The sequence below is a fragment of the Phalangium opilio genome, unplaced genomic scaffold (assembly GCF_054372755.1).
Source record: "Phalangium opilio isolate 3A_F unplaced genomic scaffold, DU_Popi_V2 ptg000042l_1, whole genome shotgun sequence".
NCBI classification, from domain to species: Eukaryota; Metazoa; Arthropoda; class Arachnida; order Opiliones; family Phalangiidae; genus Phalangium; species Phalangium opilio.
In genome coordinates this window covers 6,140,215-6,160,528 of record NW_028324166.1, presented here as the reverse complement: position 1 = coordinate 6,160,528, position 20,314 = coordinate 6,140,215, and the positions used below count along the sequence as shown (strand labels likewise).

The 20,314-nt window shown below is 37.1% G+C and overlaps 3 protein-coding genes across 4 annotated transcripts; 2 read left to right on the top strand and 1 right to left on the bottom strand.

Annotated features, from left to right (window-relative positions):
• Positions 1-833: 833 nt before the first annotated feature.
• On the bottom strand, positions 834-8,416 carry LOC149678692 (uncharacterized). 2 transcript variants are annotated; one of them, XM_089837197.1, is made up of 3 exons: positions 8,319-8,416; positions 4,473-4,767; positions 834-1,144 (listed from the first exon to the last, which is right to left on the bottom strand). In XM_089837197.1, exons 2-3 carry the CDS (start codon positions 4,756-4,758, stop codon positions 909-911), a joined length of 522 nt encoding a protein of 173 aa, XP_089693323.1. In that variant the 5' UTR covers positions 4,759-4,767; positions 8,319-8,416; the 3' UTR covers positions 834-908. The 2 variants fall into 2 exon arrangements, with proteins under 2 accessions (XP_089693323.1, XP_089693321.1); XM_089837195.1 differs by lacking the exon at positions 8,319-8,416 and adding an exon at positions 5,816-5,903.
• LOC149678693 (uncharacterized) lies at positions 6,794-7,815 on the top strand. The gene is made up of 2 exons (XM_089837194.1): positions 6,794-6,894; positions 7,136-7,815. Exon 2 carries the CDS (start codon positions 7,144-7,146, stop codon positions 7,699-7,701), a length of 558 nt encoding a protein of 185 aa, XP_089693320.1. The 5' UTR covers positions 6,794-6,894; positions 7,136-7,143; the 3' UTR covers positions 7,702-7,815.
• Positions 8,417-12,727: 4,311 nt separating the features above from the next.
• LOC149678691 (uncharacterized) lies at positions 12,728-20,292 on the top strand. Its single transcript, XM_089835924.1, has 6 exons — positions 12,728-13,153; positions 13,232-13,426; positions 17,012-17,311; positions 17,380-17,705; positions 17,779-18,079; positions 19,401-20,292. Exons 1-6 carry the CDS (start codon positions 13,058-13,060, stop codon positions 19,731-19,733), a joined length of 1,551 nt encoding a protein of 516 aa, XP_089692050.1. The 5' UTR covers positions 12,728-13,057; the 3' UTR covers positions 19,734-20,292.
• The last annotated feature ends 22 nt before the right edge of the window (positions 20,293-20,314 follow it).

Sequence of the window (20,314 nt, the reverse complement as noted above, 5' to 3'; positions counted from 1 at the left end):
TGCAATGGTAAGCTCTCTTTTTCTTTCGCCATAATTTCTCTGGTTACAGACACTACATTCCACAGCAATAGAGAGAATTTATAATAGGGAGTAGAAGCTCTTGCCCTTGACAGTACTAAATACAATGTAGCTCAAACAAGTAGGCTGCGACGTTAAAACTGGCCAGGTAAATTTCCGGTCACATGACTCTCCTTTAATTTTAAAGTTTGCCCTCAATCACTGTTGGTTGTATAATTACCCAATAAGGGTTCGCGATTTCGAGTGCGACGGGTGCCATTTGGAGTTATTTTAAGTCAGACGTTTCCTTTTCCCTAAAAAGGTGGTGTCCATGTCCCCTAGACTCTCCCGCAACATTCTAGACCCACCCTTGAAGGAGGGGCCACAAAAAATAGTACCGGAAATAGACCTGGCCAGTTTTGTTGATCACATGATTTTTGAGCTACATAATATTCCTCAGTTTCTACTCCCTATTATAAATTCTCTCTGATTCCACAGCACATTTAAATTCAAAGTTTTAACCCTATTAAGATCAGACCGACATCTAGTTGCCCTCATGACAATAGATTCTATCAAAAGTGGATGAGCATCCACATTTGATTCTATTAAATAACCTAGAACTATTAATTTTAATGGATATTCCACTTCAGGCTCATTCTAAACCGTTAATGTCTTCCTAACGGACACAGGAAAGTGTAGAAAAATATAATCATAAGCATATCAAGCCAACATACGTCACTCGGAGAGGTTAAAAAATATTTCAATAACATTTTCACTTCAAATAATTTCGAGTCATGAAACTGAGTTTTCTAATTTTACCATTATGGAAAAATATGAACGTGCTGAACCTTCGTAATTTATTAAGTGAAAAGTACAAGTAGAACAATTAAGATAAGATAAAAATGATTCAATCAAGGATCAATTTCTTCGGCGGTGATGAATCCATCGCCGTTAATGTCCATTTTGGCGAATTCAGCCTGGACGTAGTGAGGTTGACTATACGATACGGGCTTGTTCTGGGTGACCCAAACTTGGACTTCTTGCAGGGTCAAACGGTTATCCTTATCACTGTCAGCCGACGCCAGAATGCTTTGAACGTGAGCTTTAGAAACTTTCTTCGATTCTTTACGTTGTATCGCTTCCGCCGCTGAGGTAAAACAGACATTTTTAATTAGCAAAGATCAGAAAGTATTTAGAAAAAAACCTCCAGTTAAGGTTCTCCTCTCTGCATTTAGGGTAGTGGAAAAATATCTCAGAGAGAGCTGTTTGGCATTCATCACTTAAAACCTTTTTAATTTTTCCAGGGATAGATAGACTTTTTTAAGACGGAATAAACAATGTTTGGCCTTTACTTCAGTCCGACTCATAGACGAGTATATGGTCCCTTCCTTCAACACGTAACCAGAAAATTAAATTATCTTATTGGCTCACAAAAACTACGTATTGGTGACGTTGCTGACAAGGAGGGCCAAAAATACGTAATTCCTGTTTACCTCAGTCGCCATGACTACGACCCCTCTTGCGTTGTACCATAGCTCACTCGATCACGCGCGTCATGACGCAAGCTGCTCGCGCTATAGCTAAAGAGCGCGAATCGAGTGGGCTATGGTTGTACAGATAAGCGTCTTCACAGGGGTTCAAAATGGAGCCGTCTAAATGCAAGGGTCCGGTAATTATTCGGGAATTGTTTTTAATAGCAATTAAGAAGGTAGTTAGTGAATTTGGTGCCGGTGTTTTGGATTTGGAGTACATCTGTAAGGGTGAAAAGTGTTCGGTAATTCTTTCTTAAGCCAATCATTTCTACTATCCTCATGATTTTGTAAACGAATTTGATGAAGATAACCAAGGCTTAGTGAATAGTCAGGAGTTTTGTGAGCTTAGTGTTTGGTTAAAACCTGTTCGTGCTGTAATATCTATGAAGACTTTTACTCAATTCTAACTCACTTTTAATTTTCTTGGGTCTTCCCCGTTTTTTTTTCAGTTGCAAGCCCTATGTCTTGTGTAACTTCCACTTTTAAACAATGTTATTTCAAAAATTACAATCCGAGCCCATTCCAACTTGGCAGACGAAGGGGCAGACGACGTTTATTTGACCCGGATATACATACAACGCCATAACAAAAATAATAGCGATTTCCACTGACTGCTCGCGGAGCGCTCCCATGGAGCCATATAAATGGGAGAAGTAGCTCTCGGCTTCGTTAAAGACTGTTTTTGCTAAATCAGGGTCTCCTATATTTATTGCTCCATGGGAGCGCTCCGAGAGCAGTCAGTGGAATTCGCTATAAGACCCGCCTCTTCTTTCATACACCTCCGTCACGGGTAAGGGGGTCGTGGACTAGGACGCGCACCCGAATAACCCTGTTACCCATTCCGTCTTAAAAAAGTCTATCTTTCCCTGTTTTTCTTACAATTATCCTCGCTGCGTCGACTGAGATTTCTTATTATTTATGTCAGAAGTAGGATAAAGGACTAGAAGTAAAGAGCTCTAGCATTGGTAATAGATCTTGGCACTAGTGAACAAATTTGAGGATTTTATGCCGTTTTCATCGCTCCTATACTAGAGAGAAAAAAATTGGTCGAGTTCCAAAAACATTTCCTACCCACTTCCCCTCAACCTAAAACCGAGGAACACTGACGCTGGTGCTTGAATCTAGTTCGGCCGTCTACCACCGCGAGCGTCTCACGTTTTGGAGGGAAAATTCAGAAACCGCTACCAGAGGGCCAACCGTTGGTGTGTTATCAAGAATATTCATTCTCGCCAAGTGAAGAATTTGTTTACCTCGTTACTTCTAGTCCCTTATCTTACTTCTGTTTATGTTTAAAGGAAATTGCTATTTTAGAATTTTTCGTTTTTTAGTTGGAAGAGCGAATGAATAACGGAACTAAGTATCTGAAGAAGGTTTAAGCCGTTAAACTGGCAGTGAAAACCCGCTAGGTGGTACCAGTAGAATTTTATACCCCATAGGTAATCCGCTTCACGGGGAAGTATGACACGTGGAGTCTTGTTATAAAACGCCTTTGATATTGGAGAGGGATACATGGTTGCAATTGAAAAATTCATTATTCTTTTACGCTTTTTTTTAATAAAAATGAAAAACAGAACGTCACAGGTGGTTTGAGTCCATGAGTAGTTATTTACAAATACTAAAAACCCTCTGGACTTTTCTTATTGCTATATAGCATCAAGAAGAGCTATCTAATTTACTATGGAGAATGTATAAGATGCCTAAGCATTCGCGTGTCATAGTCCCAATTCCAAGGCTATCTATGTCTAATGAAAACAACAAGTGCCCAAAAATTACTAAAAATCAACATTATTTTCCAATTTTTGGAATGTTCACATCAGAAGGCTCTCAAATGGTACCATAAATAGTCAATTGTGGCATAAGGCAATTAAATATTTGGTTATATTTTTTAGCCATATCGTAGTATACGATAGGCTCTTAGTTTGACCCGAGCCGTCCGTAGTAGTAGTGGCCGGGGTTGTCGCTTCGTTATCGTCAGATTTTAGCTTAAAAGGAACTTTATACTACCACAACCCACCCATAGGGGTTACTGGGCTCGGTTAGAGATTTAATTTTAATTAAAAATTTTTTCAGGTCAGACCCGGGAATCGAACCCGGGTCGCTGGCGTAGTAGACAAACATTCTACCATTGAACTATAGAGTCTTGATAAAAATCCTTAGTTTTTTATTATTTATTTTTATCTCTAAAATGTCGGGGTGATGTGGGGTGGGGTACCTCTTAATTTGTGGGGTCGGATACTTTTGAATTTTTATCTGTGGGGTCGGATACTTATGAATTTGTATGTTTGGGGTTTTTATATTTATTTTCTTTTTATGTATGTGCTAATTAAATAGATAACGATTTTCCCCGTTTCCTACCGCGCTTCTCATGTGTTTCGTTCTCGTTCGGAAGCTATCGTCATCTATGTTATGTTTGACTGGAACGTTTTGGCGGTTAATTCAAATGTGGGTTTAGATAGAGCTAACATAGTGTTAAATGAGCGTTATGCGTTTGATCATTTTAGTATTGCTAAAGGTAATTCGAGGGGATAATCACTAAAATGCGTAATCACTATAACTAAACTTTCTCTTTCAAAAGTTTCTGGGCAAATTTATAAGATGCGATAAGTGTGCATCGGCATAAGTCTATGTTGTAAACTCATCGAGGGGATTATCACTAAAAACTATCTGTTCTTCGATTCGCCGGAATATTAGAATTACAGCATAAGTAAATTTATACGGTCATAATTTAATCACTGTTTAGAGTAGGGAATCGAGGGGCTATTCTCTCTGATTTTATGCACGGTAAATCATTTAAGCATTAAAAAAGATAGCGCTATTCACTCATTAGGGTAAGGTATAGAGGGGTTATCCACTCATTAGGGTAGGGTATATAGGGGCTATTCACTCGTACGATATGGCTACTATTACGAGCCCTTGGGCCGTCTTGTTTTATAACAATATTACCTGCGATTTTGTATTCGTATTTTAGTTTCGTGTTAGCGTTTGAGTAAATCGGTGGTGGAGGTTTAGGACAATCGCAGTAAAAACATCCAACTCCTGTTCGACAACCACCATCGCAATTGCAGCAGAAAATGTTGCAACGCCCGTAACCGCAACAGGTTGAGCTTCTAAGACAATCGTTGCATAGACCTCTATTGCAAGAATTGCAACAGTCAGCATCAACTGATGAATGTTCTATCACAAGTAACACGGTGGCTAACATCAACGTAAACGCCATTAAAAGCCGCATCTTTCAATCCTGCGAATGAACGAAAAAAAAGAAAAAATGTTGCGCCTATTCAATAATTGAGCCCAAATTAAATCCGAAGCCTATGTCTAAATGATATATCTATGCATATATGTATGTAGGGGGTATTATCTGGAACAGCGGATCCAATTCCAAAAACTCGTTCCCTAATAAAAACCTACTCTATCCCTGAGTAATAAAGGCTTGAATTACTTTAATAAAAACAAGTTTTTTATTTAATGTCCAAAAATTTCTCAATCAAGTTGGAAGGAAAAGCGCTTCTGAGACGTTATGTTGGGTTTTCGTTAGATTCCGTTATGTTAGGTTGGGTTCACTATAAAAAGCTACACTATCTCCGAATAATATAAGCTACAATCATAAAACACGATTTTAGTTCGAAATCTCAAATTTTTGTTAATCAAATCGAAAGAACTAGCTTTGTTTTACCGGCTTGCGCTTTTGAAATGCTTCAAGGATATTTGTTGAAAAATGTACTATAATACATTTTTCTTTAGTAGATCTAAAATACTATGTACTACTATAGTACTATAATACTACTTTGTTACTATAATACTACCTTGGTACTATAATACTACTTTGGTACTATAATACTACCTTGGTACTATAATACTACCTTGGTACTATTCATACCACTACAGTACTTTACATACTACTATAGTACTTTACATACTACTATAGTACTTTACATACTACTATAGTGCTTTACATACTACTATAGTACTTTATATACTACTAGAGTACTTTACATACTACTAGAGTACTTTATATACTACTATAATACTATATATACTATCATAGTACTATCCATACTACTAAAACTATTATAGTACTATATATACTATTATAGTACTATAAATACTACTAGAGTACTATATACATACTATAAAACAGTTCGATTTAAGTACTAATTATACGCGACTTGCATCGGGGTGTAATTTATCTAATTACTTTTTAACCTTAGAACGAAAATTCAACAAAGTATTACAAAAATTCCCATCGGATTTATTCAAAAAAATATTTAAAACAATCTTTCTCTCACCCTAAGTTATACTCGCCACAAGTTTGGTTCTGATGCAGTGCCTATAGAGGCTGGAGACTTTATTCCAACTAATTGGGCTCCTCCCATTGATATAGTCCACGTTTCTCATCCCCCCCCTCACCAATAATCAAAATCTAGAATTTTACTAGGGCGGATAATAATTTCGACTTAAAGGAATACAGACACGAAATTTTAAAAGCATCTTTTCTTATCAACACCCTCCCCCTTGGGGTTCTTTAAAATCGATACGATAGAATGATCCGTTTATTAAGCAGACTCTCAAGTTACAACTAAACATTCAAGGTAAATAGATTTCAAATTGTTTGGGAGGGCGGGATTTTTGAATGACGTACTGAGGTATCAGTTTAGTTCGAGAGATGACAGCGCCGGTAGCAACGTTGACTTTGGCACGACAAACAACAACGTTGTTCATTGGTTGTTTTTAAGGTATTGCGTTATAAATTTGATAAATGGCGGGATGGTGCACGGTTACGACTATTTGATTCGTGACGTAGTCGACCATTTAAGCAAATAAACTGCATCCGTGTATACTATGGAAAATCAAATAGGGTGGAGCCAAGAGCATTTTTTGCACTATTATTTTAAGATTAAAACATTTTTAGGAGTAGCCGATTTTCTTGTAAATTCGATCAATTTCTACGTGTCTAAATGAACTACATTCAAACGGAAAATATGAAATGTAATTTTGTGTGAGAATAACCCTTTAAGGTAAAAACAAAATTCATCTAATCAGAATTGAATATAAATACTCGATATTCCAAAAAAAAATAAATAGAGGGTTTGGAAAAAATACCTGCAAGTTCCGGGTTTATAACACTTGAAACAATGGAGAAGTGTAATCAAAATGGCTGGGAATATCAAATATGTCTGAAAAGGTTCCAAGATTTTATCGCATTAAGTGGCAAATAGATAACTGCTTTTATAAATGAATTCGCTTTGAATCCCTTTTAAATAATCGGAGTCTAGTCTTCCTTTGCGTAAGGCGTGATCCATTTTCTTCCGAAAAACATCTAAGGCCAGGCCTGAACGACGTTGGAAAACAACATTGCTTTAAACTGGTATATTAATTAATTGCTTAATTTCGCTTCCCATAAAATACCGTAGGCTAGTTATTTATTGCATTGTGATAAGGGTAGGGCTTTCTCCAGCCACGTTCAAAATATTCAAAAACATTAGTTTTTTGTCAAGCATATCAGCTGTCCTATTGAAAAAACGTTGACATTTCTGGTTGATGGCGAAACAAGATCCAGTAAATTGCAATAAAATATATTAATAGGAAATCCATTTTGTACTTCACAGATCCAAAGATGAAACCAGAAACAGTCGCATTCTTATCTGTAGTGCTCCTCGTCGCAGTACTGTTCTTCCCTCAAGTGTCCGACGCCGAGTGTTGCAATAAACCTTGCGCAACAAAATGTAACGATTGTATAGATACAACGTATTGCTGCGGTCAAGGTTCCTGCAACATATTCTGTTGCAATTGCGATGGTGGCTGTCGTTCTGGAATCGGGTGTAACTATTGTCACTGTCCTGTAGCGATGGCACCGGGGGGCATCATGGCGGCAAAGTCCATTCCCATTGACTACGAAGGGCAGCTCCGAGACACTGTCGCACACATCGATGAAATATTCGCCGCTGCTGACGTCAACCACGACGACAAGCTGACCTACGAAGAAGCCATTCAATGGGCAAGGACATTCGAGCCGGCTGCCTTCAACGGTACCGATTTCGAATCGGAGCTAAAGAAGTTGGATCAAGATCATGATGACTGCTTGACCAAAGACGAGATTGACCAACACTACAGCATGGCCGTTGCCTATTTTACCTCCCGTAAAAATATTTTAGCCAAGATCGTTGGAAATTGATGCCTTAAACTCTTTCAAAGTTAATTAATAATGTTTTAAAGATATTTTCTTTTTCATCCAGTATTTGTAAGAGATTTTGTAACTCTTAACATGATTTGAAAATAAATAGGTAATAAAGCCTACGTCTATTCTAAAAAAGTAGAGAATCCATGTATTATTTTTATTTATTTATAATTATTTTTGCTTAACGTTCTTTGGGTTCTAATATTTTTAGAATACAGAAACTAAGCCTATCACATGTATTAACAATAGTAACGTTTTAAGAATGCTTACAGTTTTACATTAAGGGCTCGAGCCATTGCGAGAAACAGCACGTTTTTAAGATTGGTTTCAATTATAGAGATGCTGAACGAGATCTCCTTAATTGACTCGTTCCAAAATTAACTTACACAGATAAAACCATACTGACATACGTTAGCACCGTTATAGAATTTTCTCGCGCGTTTCTTAAGGTTCCGCAAGAGCGACAACGCTATTATAGCGGAAAAACATCGATTGATGTTGGGAGCACAGGTATCAACTGAATCGATGACCTTGAACTTCATCTTGATATCGGATATATGTATTTAAGTCATTTCTCCCTTAATACTTTCATGATAAAATATCTTTTTACCTACCTATTGTCTCTAAAATTATTTTGATGATGCGATAGTGTTAAGGTAGGTTGCACGAGGTCTATTTTGTTGCCAACCTGTTGTTGTTCAGGATAAGTTTAATATATGTTTATTTTTTTGTAAAAACAAAACAAGGAACTTTGTTATTTATTACAAATTAAGGAACCAAATAATAGTTTAATAACATACTTCAATGTTTCCTATTGCCGAAAATAAGATAAGGCACGACAAATTGTCAAACAAAACAAGGAAATATATTTCATTAAAGGCATACTTAAATAGTATATGTTAGATATAAACGAAACTGAGATACGGTTTGAAATATATGATACGACAAATTCTTGTTTGTCTTTTTTTTTTTTTTTGAAATAACAAAACAAGGAACATTAAAGGTGTGCTTAAATATTGCATAAAGTAGTTAAGTAAATCAATGCCAAGAACAGTGCACATTCCACGAGCTAGGTATTTTCCAGTTAAAGAATTCCACAATAAAAGATTTAATTCAAGGAAAGTACTTCATGGCCAAATTCTGAAAATGGTCTGACTCAAAATTTTCTTCATTTAAAGGTACTTGTGTACGAGTACCTACCATTGGACCATTTTTCAGGAGATTAATTTAAAACTTTAAACACGGGAACACAGTGATAGAATCATTCAATCATTAAATAATAGATTATATAACTTTACGAGTAATGTAAAATGTATACTTTGAAACATTTCGTTTGATATCATGCTAAAATGATAATTCAGACAAAAAATATATTTTTATATATTTTTTTATTTATATATATTATATTAATACTGAAGAAAGTTGTAGATATGTTCTTTAATTTCTTTTCAAAATCTTTACTATAATACAAATTAAAGCAGGCACTGTCAATCAAAGTAGATTATTCCAGTCCAACATAAGCTAGAGTATTCTAGCTGACCTAACCTATAGATTATTCTAGCCTGACCTAACCAAACCTAGATTATTCAAGCCTGTCCTAACCAAACCTAAAAGAACCTAGATTATTAAAGCCTGCCCTAACCAAACCTAAAAGAACCTAGATAAGTCCACTCTGATATAAAAAAATTATTCTAGCTTAACCTAACCAAACCTAGATTATTCCAGTCTGATATAACCTAAATGATTCTAGCTTAACCTAACCAAACGTAAAAATAAACATGGGCCTGGCCTAACCAAACCTATCAATAACCTAAAATATATTAAACTAGCTTAACCAAACCTATCAATAGCCTAAAATATATTAAACTATAGCTTAACCAAATCTAGATTGATCTAGCCTGGCCTAACCTAACCTGATCCAACTCAAATACAAGACAAATTACCTTTCGCACAATAATATTTGCTCGAAAAGCACTAGCATTCGTATCATATGAATGTGATAATACATAAATAATATTAGAAAATACATGTTTATGAAAAACTGAAAATATTACATTTCCAAGTCAAGTTTATTTATTTATTTAATAAGGCTCGGGAGTCGGGGATAGGGTCGTGAAGCCACCAAGGCTTGGGTACGACCCCCTCCATGGCACAATAGTCAAGATACAATACGAGAATGGAAAAGTATCTCCCTATTTATTTTCCAAGAACATTTTTTGTTGTTATACAGTACAATACAATGACAAGCAATGACAACAATTTTATAGCAACATGACGCGTGATTCTGTCCCAAAGTTGTATATTTTTTTGGTAAATTTAATTTATTTGAAGCTATAAATCTTGTATTTCGATAATGTCTAGGAGGTTGGTGATATAAGTATTTAAACAAGAGCTTCATAAGCATATGATTGAGAAAGTGACATAGTTTTGTATTCTTTATACAGTTATTTAGTTGGATAGACAAATGGTTTATGTAGGGATAATCGTAGAATTTTATTAATCAAGACAATAAGCGGGCGTAAAATATAATAATGTGTATTTCCCCAGGCAATTCTGGTTCACTTCCATTGCGCCAAATCCCAATCAACCGAACCCAATCCCTTTCGACCGAAAAACCCGCACTTTGGCGGATTTATGATTCGGTCCAATGGGACAACCCCATTGCACTGAAAAACTCGCACTTCGGGTATTTTCCCGATGGAATTTAAATATCATGCGAAATATTTTAAAGAATGGGGTAATGTTCAGTAATATAAGTTTGTAAAATGGAGCTGCAATTATTCACATGCTTTTTACTATTACTGTATTAAATTTGAGTTGAGAAACAAGATTATCTTAAATATTGATATAAACATAAGTAATATTATACATTTTCTTCCTTAATTATTTACCTTCTTGCGCGTAACATCGTTTTATGAAAGAACGATTGAACTTTTTGGAGAAACATGACTAAAATTGACGTTTAAAGTGTAGCGTTTGCCTGTTCTTTCGCCTTACGCAAATCGGTAGAATTTTAGAGTATGTGGAATGGACGACAGAGAAGGTGGATAAAGCCATAGTGGACAGTAAAACTTTGGATTAAACTCATGTGGAATTGCTAACGAAGTGAAGTTAAGTTTTTCAAATTTGGTTGAACTGTGAATGCGGTCCGGAAATTTGGAACACGTTTGCTCCGATTTGCAACTGCAAATGTGATAACCCGGGGTATAACAACAGACAGATTGACACATCGGAAACAGAACCTCTCGGTGACGCGAGTCACTCGGAGCAACCGTTCTGGTTTTCTACAAGAAGAAATTGCTTTAGAAAAAGATGGGAAGAAACTGATACGAAAATTTATGGAAAAGATTAGAAGAAATTGATGCGAAAAATTAAAAAAATATTGGAAAACATAGGATAAAATTGATTCGAAAATAGTAAGGTATATACAACATTAAAAGTCTAGAATTGTTTCTTTTTTATTCGAAAATAAGAAATATTTCAAAGTGAAATTACGTAAAAATTTAAAATTTTTAAAATAATAAGAACAATTCGTTTTGTTTGGAGTCTCTGCGACTATGACGATAGATGAGCATAATTTTAAATTCTAAAACTAGAGTAAAATAATTAAAATAGGCCCGTTCGTCGCATCCCCCTCGCTATAAACCCTGGATACGCTTATCAATAAAAGAAACAATGAACGCTCGTTCACTTGTCAATCCGTCCTTATCATTAATTTTGGTTCCGATATAAATATCACCGAAAATATATCGACCGAAAATCCCAGACTTGCTCGTCGAAGCAATCAGTCAACAAACATGAACAAAGTAGCCGTGCTTCGTATCTCTTTTTGGGCCGCTTTAGCTTTCGCGGTTGCTGGAGCTCCAGAGCCGCGGCAGAAAGATACCTTCGTCAGCAGAGGTAATTTGTATGCTGCTCCCCATTTAAAATATGCAATTGGAGATTTCGATATAAAAAGCCGTATCTTTTGAGTATAATTTTTGGTCGATTTCAAGGCAATTCTGGTCCCTATAAGGTTCGCAGCCAGGATGCAATTATTCAGGGTAGAATTGTCTGACTAATAAAGGAAGTATTCGAGGCGCGTACAGGTGGTGACGGAAGTTGAAAATCGGGAAAGTCACCCCCTGCAGATACGGCGTTGTCCTCCCGACAAGTGCCTTATTTCCTAAACTTTGTTATTTTAAAGCTTGGCTTGCAAGAGTCCTCTTGAGACTTTTGACATAATGGTACAATGTGAATAGGCCCTAAATCGTATTCAATTAATTTATGGTAAATTATGGGCACCACCATCTTAGCTCTCTCGCAAGAAGTTGGCCCTAGCGTAGTTTTTCAGTTTCCGTGCACTTTTAGAATAGAAGCATCTTATTATATCAATCATCCTCCATTGTTTTCGTTTAATTTTAGCCACATCGTAGTATACGATGAGGCTCTTAGTTCGACCCGAGCCGTAGTAGTAGTAGTGGCCGGGGTTGTCGCTTTCGTTATCGTTAGATTTTAGCTTAAAAGGAACTCGATAGTACCTCGACCCACCAATAGGGGTAGCTGAGCTCAGTTAGGGACTTTATTTTAATCGAAACATATTTCACATCGCACCCGGGAATTGAACCCGGGTCGCTGGCACAGCAGTATGACACGCTACCACTAAGCCATAGAGACTCGATAGAATATTCGAGTTTTCATCGTTTAGTTTATCTCTAAAGTGTCGGGAATCTCTATCTGTGGGGTCGGATAATTTGAATTTTAATCTGAGGGGTCGGACACTTCTGATTTTTTTTTAGGGTCTTTGAATTTTTTTTTTTGGTTTTTATTTGTGTGCTAATTAAATAGATAACGATGTGGCTGCTATTACGAGCCCTTGGGTCGACTTTTTTATTCTATTCGACATGCTTCACATGGCATGGACTTTTTTACGCTATATAAAAGAAACAATCATTTAAAAAATACTCTGAACAGATACATTAGCGATATAGTTCGTGTATGGAGACAACTTTTATTTTAGCTAGCTCTGTAGTTACACTTGTAGCTTGAGTACTGCCAATTTTACAGAAATTAATCTGTATTTTCAGATGCATCACTAACGGAAGATTATAAAGTGGGAATCAACAATCTGTTGGTACCATACTGCAAAAACGACCACACCTGCAATGTCTTGGTCTTCTTCGCGTCCAGTTTTTGCGCTGTTCCCAACCAATCCGGCATTTGCCAATCAGACTGCAAGTTCTTACTGCGGTACTTATGGGACCAGACGTTGGTCCACCACCAGCCTAATATTGAAGAGTTGCGAAAATTCGTTCCCGATGATTGCACTCCAATTACCATCATTAGCAATGAGCCTTCAAAGCAAACGCCTCCAATGAACGACGCGCAAGTACATCAATACGTCCAAGAGGCTGAGACAAACAACTCTCTTCGCACCCTATCCGGCCTTCATGACGACAAAATGTCCGAGGTAAGTTCGCTACTCCGCTCCCAAACCTGACCACAAACGATGTAGTTTTCTTCATTGAACTTGACAAAATTCGTCCAGGAAATCATAGCCAAGTTGAATACAGCTAGTCAACTAAGCAGCTGGAACGTGACGTGTGTGCTTCCTCAGTTGAAAGGCGGTCAGCCTACGCTTCTACAACCCGGACAAATTACCTCAAAACCCTGCAAGGAAGAATATCCGTACGAAACGGGCGACATCTTGGGTGTCTGTCTTGAAACCGGATACCTTTACTACGTAAGTACTTGTGTAAAACATCTAAGAAACATCTCTGCTTTCGGTCGGATTTGAGTACCACGACTTTCTTTCCTACTGAAATCAACATTGTACATTCAAACACCGTATAAATTCGATCAAGAACCAGGAATGAATGGAGGGGAGTTGGAATAACTAAGGTCAAATCATAATAGGCGTGAAGTGATCTTGGAAACATCTGCCGTGGCTTATTTTATGTACGCGACGTTATAGACTGACGAAATACGATTATTTCCCGCTTAAATATTTTCATTGGCTGCCAAAAAAGTGAAAATGTTTCTGCTAACTCCACCCTCTATCTGCTCGGTCCCTAGTTTGAAACGACTAGACATTTACCTCCTGGAGGAGGAGCTACAATTTTCAAAAAATAAATAAGGCCTCGCCATATGTTTCCACTAGAGTGGGATATAGACCGAGTGGGGAAAGGTGAAGCCCCGCCCATTGACATGCGCGGTAACCACTGGATGTTTTACTTCCAACAGCAACACGTAGATGGCGGGAAAATCTAAGCTTTGGCGCGAAATTTAAAAAGCTTCGTTTTACAACATTGGTGTTGATATAGATAATGTTAGTTCAAATCTTAGTAAAAAGGTGAATATTTGTGTTAAAATATAGATTTTAAAATATATTTCCCACCATGTTTTAAACACAACATACACATTGTTTATTGCTAAACAATAAAGGATTTACATGTAATATTATTAATCCCGACGTTAGGAAAAATGGTTTAAATTATTGGCAGACCGAGCGATGATGCCTAAAGTGGAAAATACCTGCACTTGCTTCTTTGCAAGATCATGCCTTGTTTTTCCGATGAAAGACATAATAGTTGTCTAATAGCTATTTTGTTTCAAGGATCATTTTTCTCTGAATTTTTGCAGCTAATTCCAGGATAAAGAGAGTAGTTTTGTAAAGTGCGGTGCTTAAAGTCAATTTTGTTACCAAAAACGTTAATAATGACGATAATGAAACAGACTGAATGTATGTTAAACTTGTTTTGTTATTGTCTTAACATTGCATTAATATAGTCCAAGCAAAACAAGTTTAACATACATTCATTCTATTTCATAATCGTGATTATTTACATTTTTGGCCAATTCAAGTAACTTCAAGTACTTTACAAAGACCTCTCTCCTCATCCCGGAATTAACCTCAATAAATCACAAAAACAACCCTGATAACAAACAAGCAAGATATGTTATTAAATTTAATTTTATTATACATTTCCGCTGTTCATTCTTTTATTCATCATAGGGGCTTCAATTGATCTGCATTTGGGAGTTACTTTATTATTTCTACCAAAGAAATTCAGAGAAAAATTATAATTGAATGTTTATTGTGTATAAAAAAGTTGTAAAACAACTCACGAGATTACACACTTGATACACATTTTCAATACAAAAATATCAAGAGAATTACGCATAAATGAAAAAGTCACGCGTACAAATTTAAATTGGAAAAAAGAAAGTAGTAAATCAGTGATTTTTTTTTCTTCCTCTCTTCTTTTAACACTTAGTAACCTTCAATAAGTTGAAGTCGAATTATTTTATGTACATGAGATACGTTGTTCGAAAAAAGATCAAAAACGCTAGTTAAGGAATTGCATTTGCATCCTAATTGTAATACTACTATTGTAATATGTATTTTGGGCTGCGCAAATGTTTTGGAACAGAAAAATTAAGAACATTTAATAGAGTTGAGGGCTGGAGAATGTTATGAACTAACTTGTGAATAAAAGTAACATGATTCAGTCATTAATTTTGAGGAGATCAAGTATTGCCAAAAATAGTCCATATTTATATGTATAGCTTTAGGTAAAACGTTTTTATGCCCGAACTCTATAAAATTACGCTGTACTGCTTCTACGTTTTTAGGAGAAATTGGCTACTGATAACCCAACGAAACAGCAACCTGGAACGAACTAGGCTTAAATGTAAGATGCGGAAATGACGCAGAGATTTCAACTGACTACCAAACTTAAACGAAATCTCTAGGAACGACGTCTTAAGCTAATAGTCTTGGTGACGATCCTACAAAAATGTAACTTAGCGTCGAATATAGTTCCCAAATCTTTAGTTTGAGTTGCTGTGCGGATGTGTTAGGAGTCAATTAAAGCAAAGCGCGGGTCCATCGGATCCCCTACAAGGTAACTTTCCTCCTGTACTCCAGTTTTGGCTTGACAAAGGCTAGTGGGCGGGATTTATAAGTGCACTTATAAATCCCACCCATAAATGCCTCCTGCCTTCGCCAAGCCAAAACTGGAGTTCGTAAGGAAAGTCAACATGTAGGGGATCCGCTGGACCCGCGCTTTGCTTTAAGTAGGAGTTCAGCGACATTCAAACGAATTGGTTATTAGAAAACTATTATTCTCTCATTGATAGAACAAAACATTACCATGCAAAGACGGAAGTGCCGGTACTATCTTTTTAAGGCATCATTGCTCGGTCCACTGATAAATTTACTGACGTTGGGATTATTTGGGAAATATACATTCATTTCTGTGTTTCAGAAACTCGAAAATGGGCATTTACAACCCATGTTTAATTAACAAATAATAAATTTAAATCCTACAAAAAAACTACTCCCATAATTATATATTTAACTAGCCGTTACCCGCGGCGTCGCTCGCGTGTAATAAGAACTTCCATCTAAAATGATATAAAGAATGTGTAGATTTTACTGATGACTAATATTTTTGTAGCACCCTAGGAGCGAAGGCACTCGGCACAGTCCGTCAGCCCGTCGGGATATTTTTTATTACTTTTCACGCGGACATTATTCCATAAAGAAGGGTTTTTAAATTTTTGGCCGCCATTTAAAAAGATGGCAACAAATCGAACCCAAAAGACCTTTCAGCCCGTCTATAGGTTAAAGGAAACCATTGTACTAAATATTTGTGAAATGGTTGAATCGCGCGGACTTTATTGCATAGAGAATATTTTTTACATTTCTGGGCGCCATGTTTTAAGATGGCGGCGGATTGGAAAAATCTTTCTTAGTACGCGCCTACTACTTATGAGTAACGTTCCTGCAAATTTTCAGCCTTCTAGGGCAAGCGGTTTGGGCTGGGAGTTGATTATCAGTCAGTCTGTCAGTCAGTCAGTCAGGACTTTGATTTATATAGATATAGATATTGAAAAAGTCATGAACTTAAACATATTTACTTTTATTGTTTTGTAATAAACAATATGTATGTTGTGTTTAAAACATGGTGGGAAATATATTTTAAAATCTATATTTTAACATAAATATTCCCCTTTTTATTAACATTTGAACTAACATTATCTATATCAACACCAATGTTGTAAAACGAAGCATTTTAAATTTCGCGCCAAAGTGTAGATTTTCCCGCCATCTACGTGTTGCTGTTGGAAGTAAAACATCCAGTGGTTACCGCGCATGTCAATGGGCGGGGCTTCACCTTTCCCCACTCGGTCTATATCCCACTCTAGTTTCCACCATCAAAGGAACACCGGGAGCCCCTTTAGCCATTCCAAACCCCCTCCATACATTCCTGCTAGAACTTGAATTAGCCCCGTCGTTGTAATTCAAATATTTTATTTTCAGAGTATTCACCAATGTGAGGTAAACTACGAAGAATGGGAAAAAGAGGTCTACGAGTACGCCAAGAGCATGAACGCTATAACAACTTACGCGAACTTTGACCCCAAAAAGGCCTTAAACGACGGAGAAACTTTCCTTAAGGGAGTAGCGGACTTCCTAAAAAAAGATAAAGTCAAAGAATTCTTGCCAATCGCGGAAAATATCGCCTCGTTTCTTGGACCAGTTGGTATAGCGTTTAAAATCATCGCCTTTGCTTTGCCCACCACTGACCCCAAGCACGACGCAATTATGACCGAATTCAAAGTATTTTAGTTTCGAAATGAAAAACAGTTTGACCATATTAATTTTTATTTCGGCATGAAATTTTATAGAAAATGGAAGAGAAGACAATGGAAATCAAAAACGCAATTGAACGATTGCCTATTGTATTCAGGAAAGAGTTCTTTAAAGCTAGAATCGAAGAAATTAAATCTACTTTGACCTTCATGGAAGAACAAATAGATATGTTATCGATAATAAACGACGATGCTTTACTTGAAGATATCAGAAGTCGTTGCACCCATTTCCCGCCTGAAAAATTCATCAATGACGCCAATCATATTTTTGACCGTAGAGAATCGCAATTCATATCTGAAATATACGGCTACCATCGAGGAGAGTTTTCCAAACATATGGCCATGCAACTCCTGGTTTACGGGTGAGTTCATTACTGTTTCTCCGTGTACATTTTCCATCGCGGCCCAATTCTATTATAGGGGTTGTTTTGACAGGGTACGAGCGAGTGTTGCGGCCATCAAGTGTTACGGATTGCGCAAGACGGCGACGGAATCAGCGACCAATGCCTTAGCTGCAGTATTGCAGAGTAAAATTAAGATCATGTTTAATAACTTGAATTACATCGTAGAAGAGTTTATACCCATCAACGCCATGCCTCGATGGATCGAAAATGATTTGACCGAATGGATGGAAAGCCACAAAGGAGAAGACAACCAGAAACTAGCTAGCAACCTGTATTCGCATTTGAGCACGAAATACGACTTCTACAGGTTTGCCATCGTCGTTTACAATAAGGCAAGTATTTGTATCAGGTCGTCATTATTTTGAAATTATTTTTACCATAATCATGATCAAACACTCTTGATGAAATTGGGGAAGCTATGGCGAATAGACCATTCCAATTAGTCCTGAAAAGAAGTACATACAGAGGAGGGACAGCCATCTAAGGTCATTTCCTTCGCGTCTAGAAGCCTCGCAAAGAGGCAGTGCTAGTTAGGTAGCCTCCTGTGTGCACTGAACTCTGGCTCTGTCTATAGTTCCCTTTTGGTGCTAGAGAAATAACTCAAGATCGTGGCCTCCCATCATGTATGTTTGCTTCTCTGCAAGTATTTAATGGAAACGTCTATAGGCGGTTTTAAATCTCATAGGATATCAGTGTTCATAAGATATGTTCCATAAGTTTGCCGGGTCACTGAGAGTTAGTCGTGACTTGACGTAGATGAAACGTCAGAGGTTGTTGTCGCTAAATAGGGAGATGAAATGCAAAATCGCGTGTAGTCAATTCTTTAGGAAGTGGCATTCTTCTACTTGTAATCTCTAACAAGTCATTTTCAGGGCCTTTCTGCTTGAATTAAAGGGGAGGAGTTGTAGAAACCGTCACCCTTATGTATTGTGTCGCGTGATACTTACTAAGCTAGCGATCTGTGCTGCGACTATTGCGACCTATGAGTGCCGAACCTGAATGCAAGCAAGATCTCTTTGCATCGTGTGAACGAGTAGACATGAAGTCGACGGTTTTCCAATATGTGTGAATATCCATAGAAACGCGAGGGAGGAGGAGCGGGTGGGGTGGTTTAACAAAATACCAAGACCTTTCTTTTACCTTCAATCAGATATTAGTATGGGGTGTAAAGCCTCTTTAAGATTCCAAGTAGAATAAATCTACGTACTCCTGAGTATACAACGAATAGGACAGCTACAGTTACCATCCCGTGTTGAATTGTTTCATGGTGGGAATTGCAAATACTCATATTTTTTGAGAAAAAAAATGCCATTGACTGAACGTTCGAAGGCCTTTGACGCCTTGGAGGGTAAAAGCACGTATGGCATACCAGGAAAAGGAACGAACGGATGCTTTATCACCGACCTGCCAGCTCGAAAACTATGCACCCATACCCCTAATATAACCCCTGAGCCATGTTGTTTCCATTTTGCTTAAAACATTTAAGTATAGTAATAGTCGAGGGTATCAAGCTTCAATATCCTAGCTTAATGTGATTATTGATCCTTACTAAACAATTCTATTACTCCTTAATTAGACAACCTACAGTAAAAGACGTATAGGTGTTTCGCTAAAAATCGCTTTTGCTAACTTTCTTGTCTTTCACCAATGCAGGTTTCTAGTACCACTAGGGCAGCTCGATCAACAAAGTGCTTCCGGTGTGCGGACGATCAGAGCAGCGGCATGTACTTCTCGGACAGACAATATGACAAATCCGTGATGATCATGTACTCCAATACGCCCATGACGGATATCGAGTCCGGCGTCAGAAACATATTCAATTTCGCGGTCAGAAACGATTTGCAATATTACGTCGATTACTTAACCAAAGGGAGAATACGAAATGCCATGGCCTGCCGATTCGGCGAGGCGCTGAGGTCGTCGATCGACGGATGGGTTAGCAAATTCTACAACATTCAATCCATCAGCACCATTGTTACCTTTTAACTAACTGATTTATGGAATTCTTTAATTATACATTAGATATTTACAATTACTATAATCGCGATTAAAATAAAGGTTGAAAATATTTAAATGAAACGTTTGCGCTTGCAAAATCATAGTACCGCATAAATATGCGAATTTATCGTAATTTTTAAAAACAAGTAAATTTCCTTTTAAAAGTTTGATGAAAAAATAAATTACCACTTCTAAAAAGGCCTAATATATATGGTAATAACTTTTTATATTTAATAGATATGGAAATGAAGGGATATCTAGTATTACTAGGGAGAAGGTATAAGATGCCTAAGTATTTGCGCGCCTTAGTCCCAGTCCCCCTTTCAAAATACAAGGAGGCCGGGCTATTTCGCCTCTCCTCCATTGTCAGAAATTTTCGTCATTCACGTCGCGCTAACGTGAGTTTTCAAAAACCAATGAGATGCTGGTTGTAATTTAGAGGCGGGGATTAACTCCGGACCTACGTTTGGACTGGAGATAAAGCTAGAAATGTGGTGAATTAACCTTCTCCCTAGTAAACTAGATATCACTTCTTGATATGGATGTAAGTTAATTTATTTTCTAATAAA

Coding starts and splice junctions, on each gene's coding strand:
- LOC149678692 (XM_089837197.1), bottom strand. CDS start 4,758: ATGCGGCTTTTAATGGCGTTTACGTTGATGTTAGCCACCGTGTTACTT. Junction 1,145..4,472: donor ATACGAATACAAAATCGCAG/GTAATATTGTTA, acceptor GTTTTACCTCAG/CGGCGGAAGCGATACAACGT.
- LOC149678693 (XM_089837194.1), top strand. CDS start 7,144: ATGAAACCAGAAACAGTCGCATTCTTATCTGTAGTGCTCCTCGTCGCA.
- LOC149678691 (XM_089835924.1), top strand. CDS start 13,058: ATGAACGACGCGCAAGTACATCAATACGTCCAAGAGGCTGAGACAAAC. Junction 17,312..17,379: donor CAATTATGACCGAATTCAAA/GTATTTTAGTTT, acceptor GAAATTTTATAG/AAAATGGAAGAGAAGACAAT. Junction 18,080..19,400: donor CCATCGTCGTTTACAATAAG/GCAAGTATTTGT, acceptor TCACCAATGCAG/GTTTCTAGTACCACTAGGGC.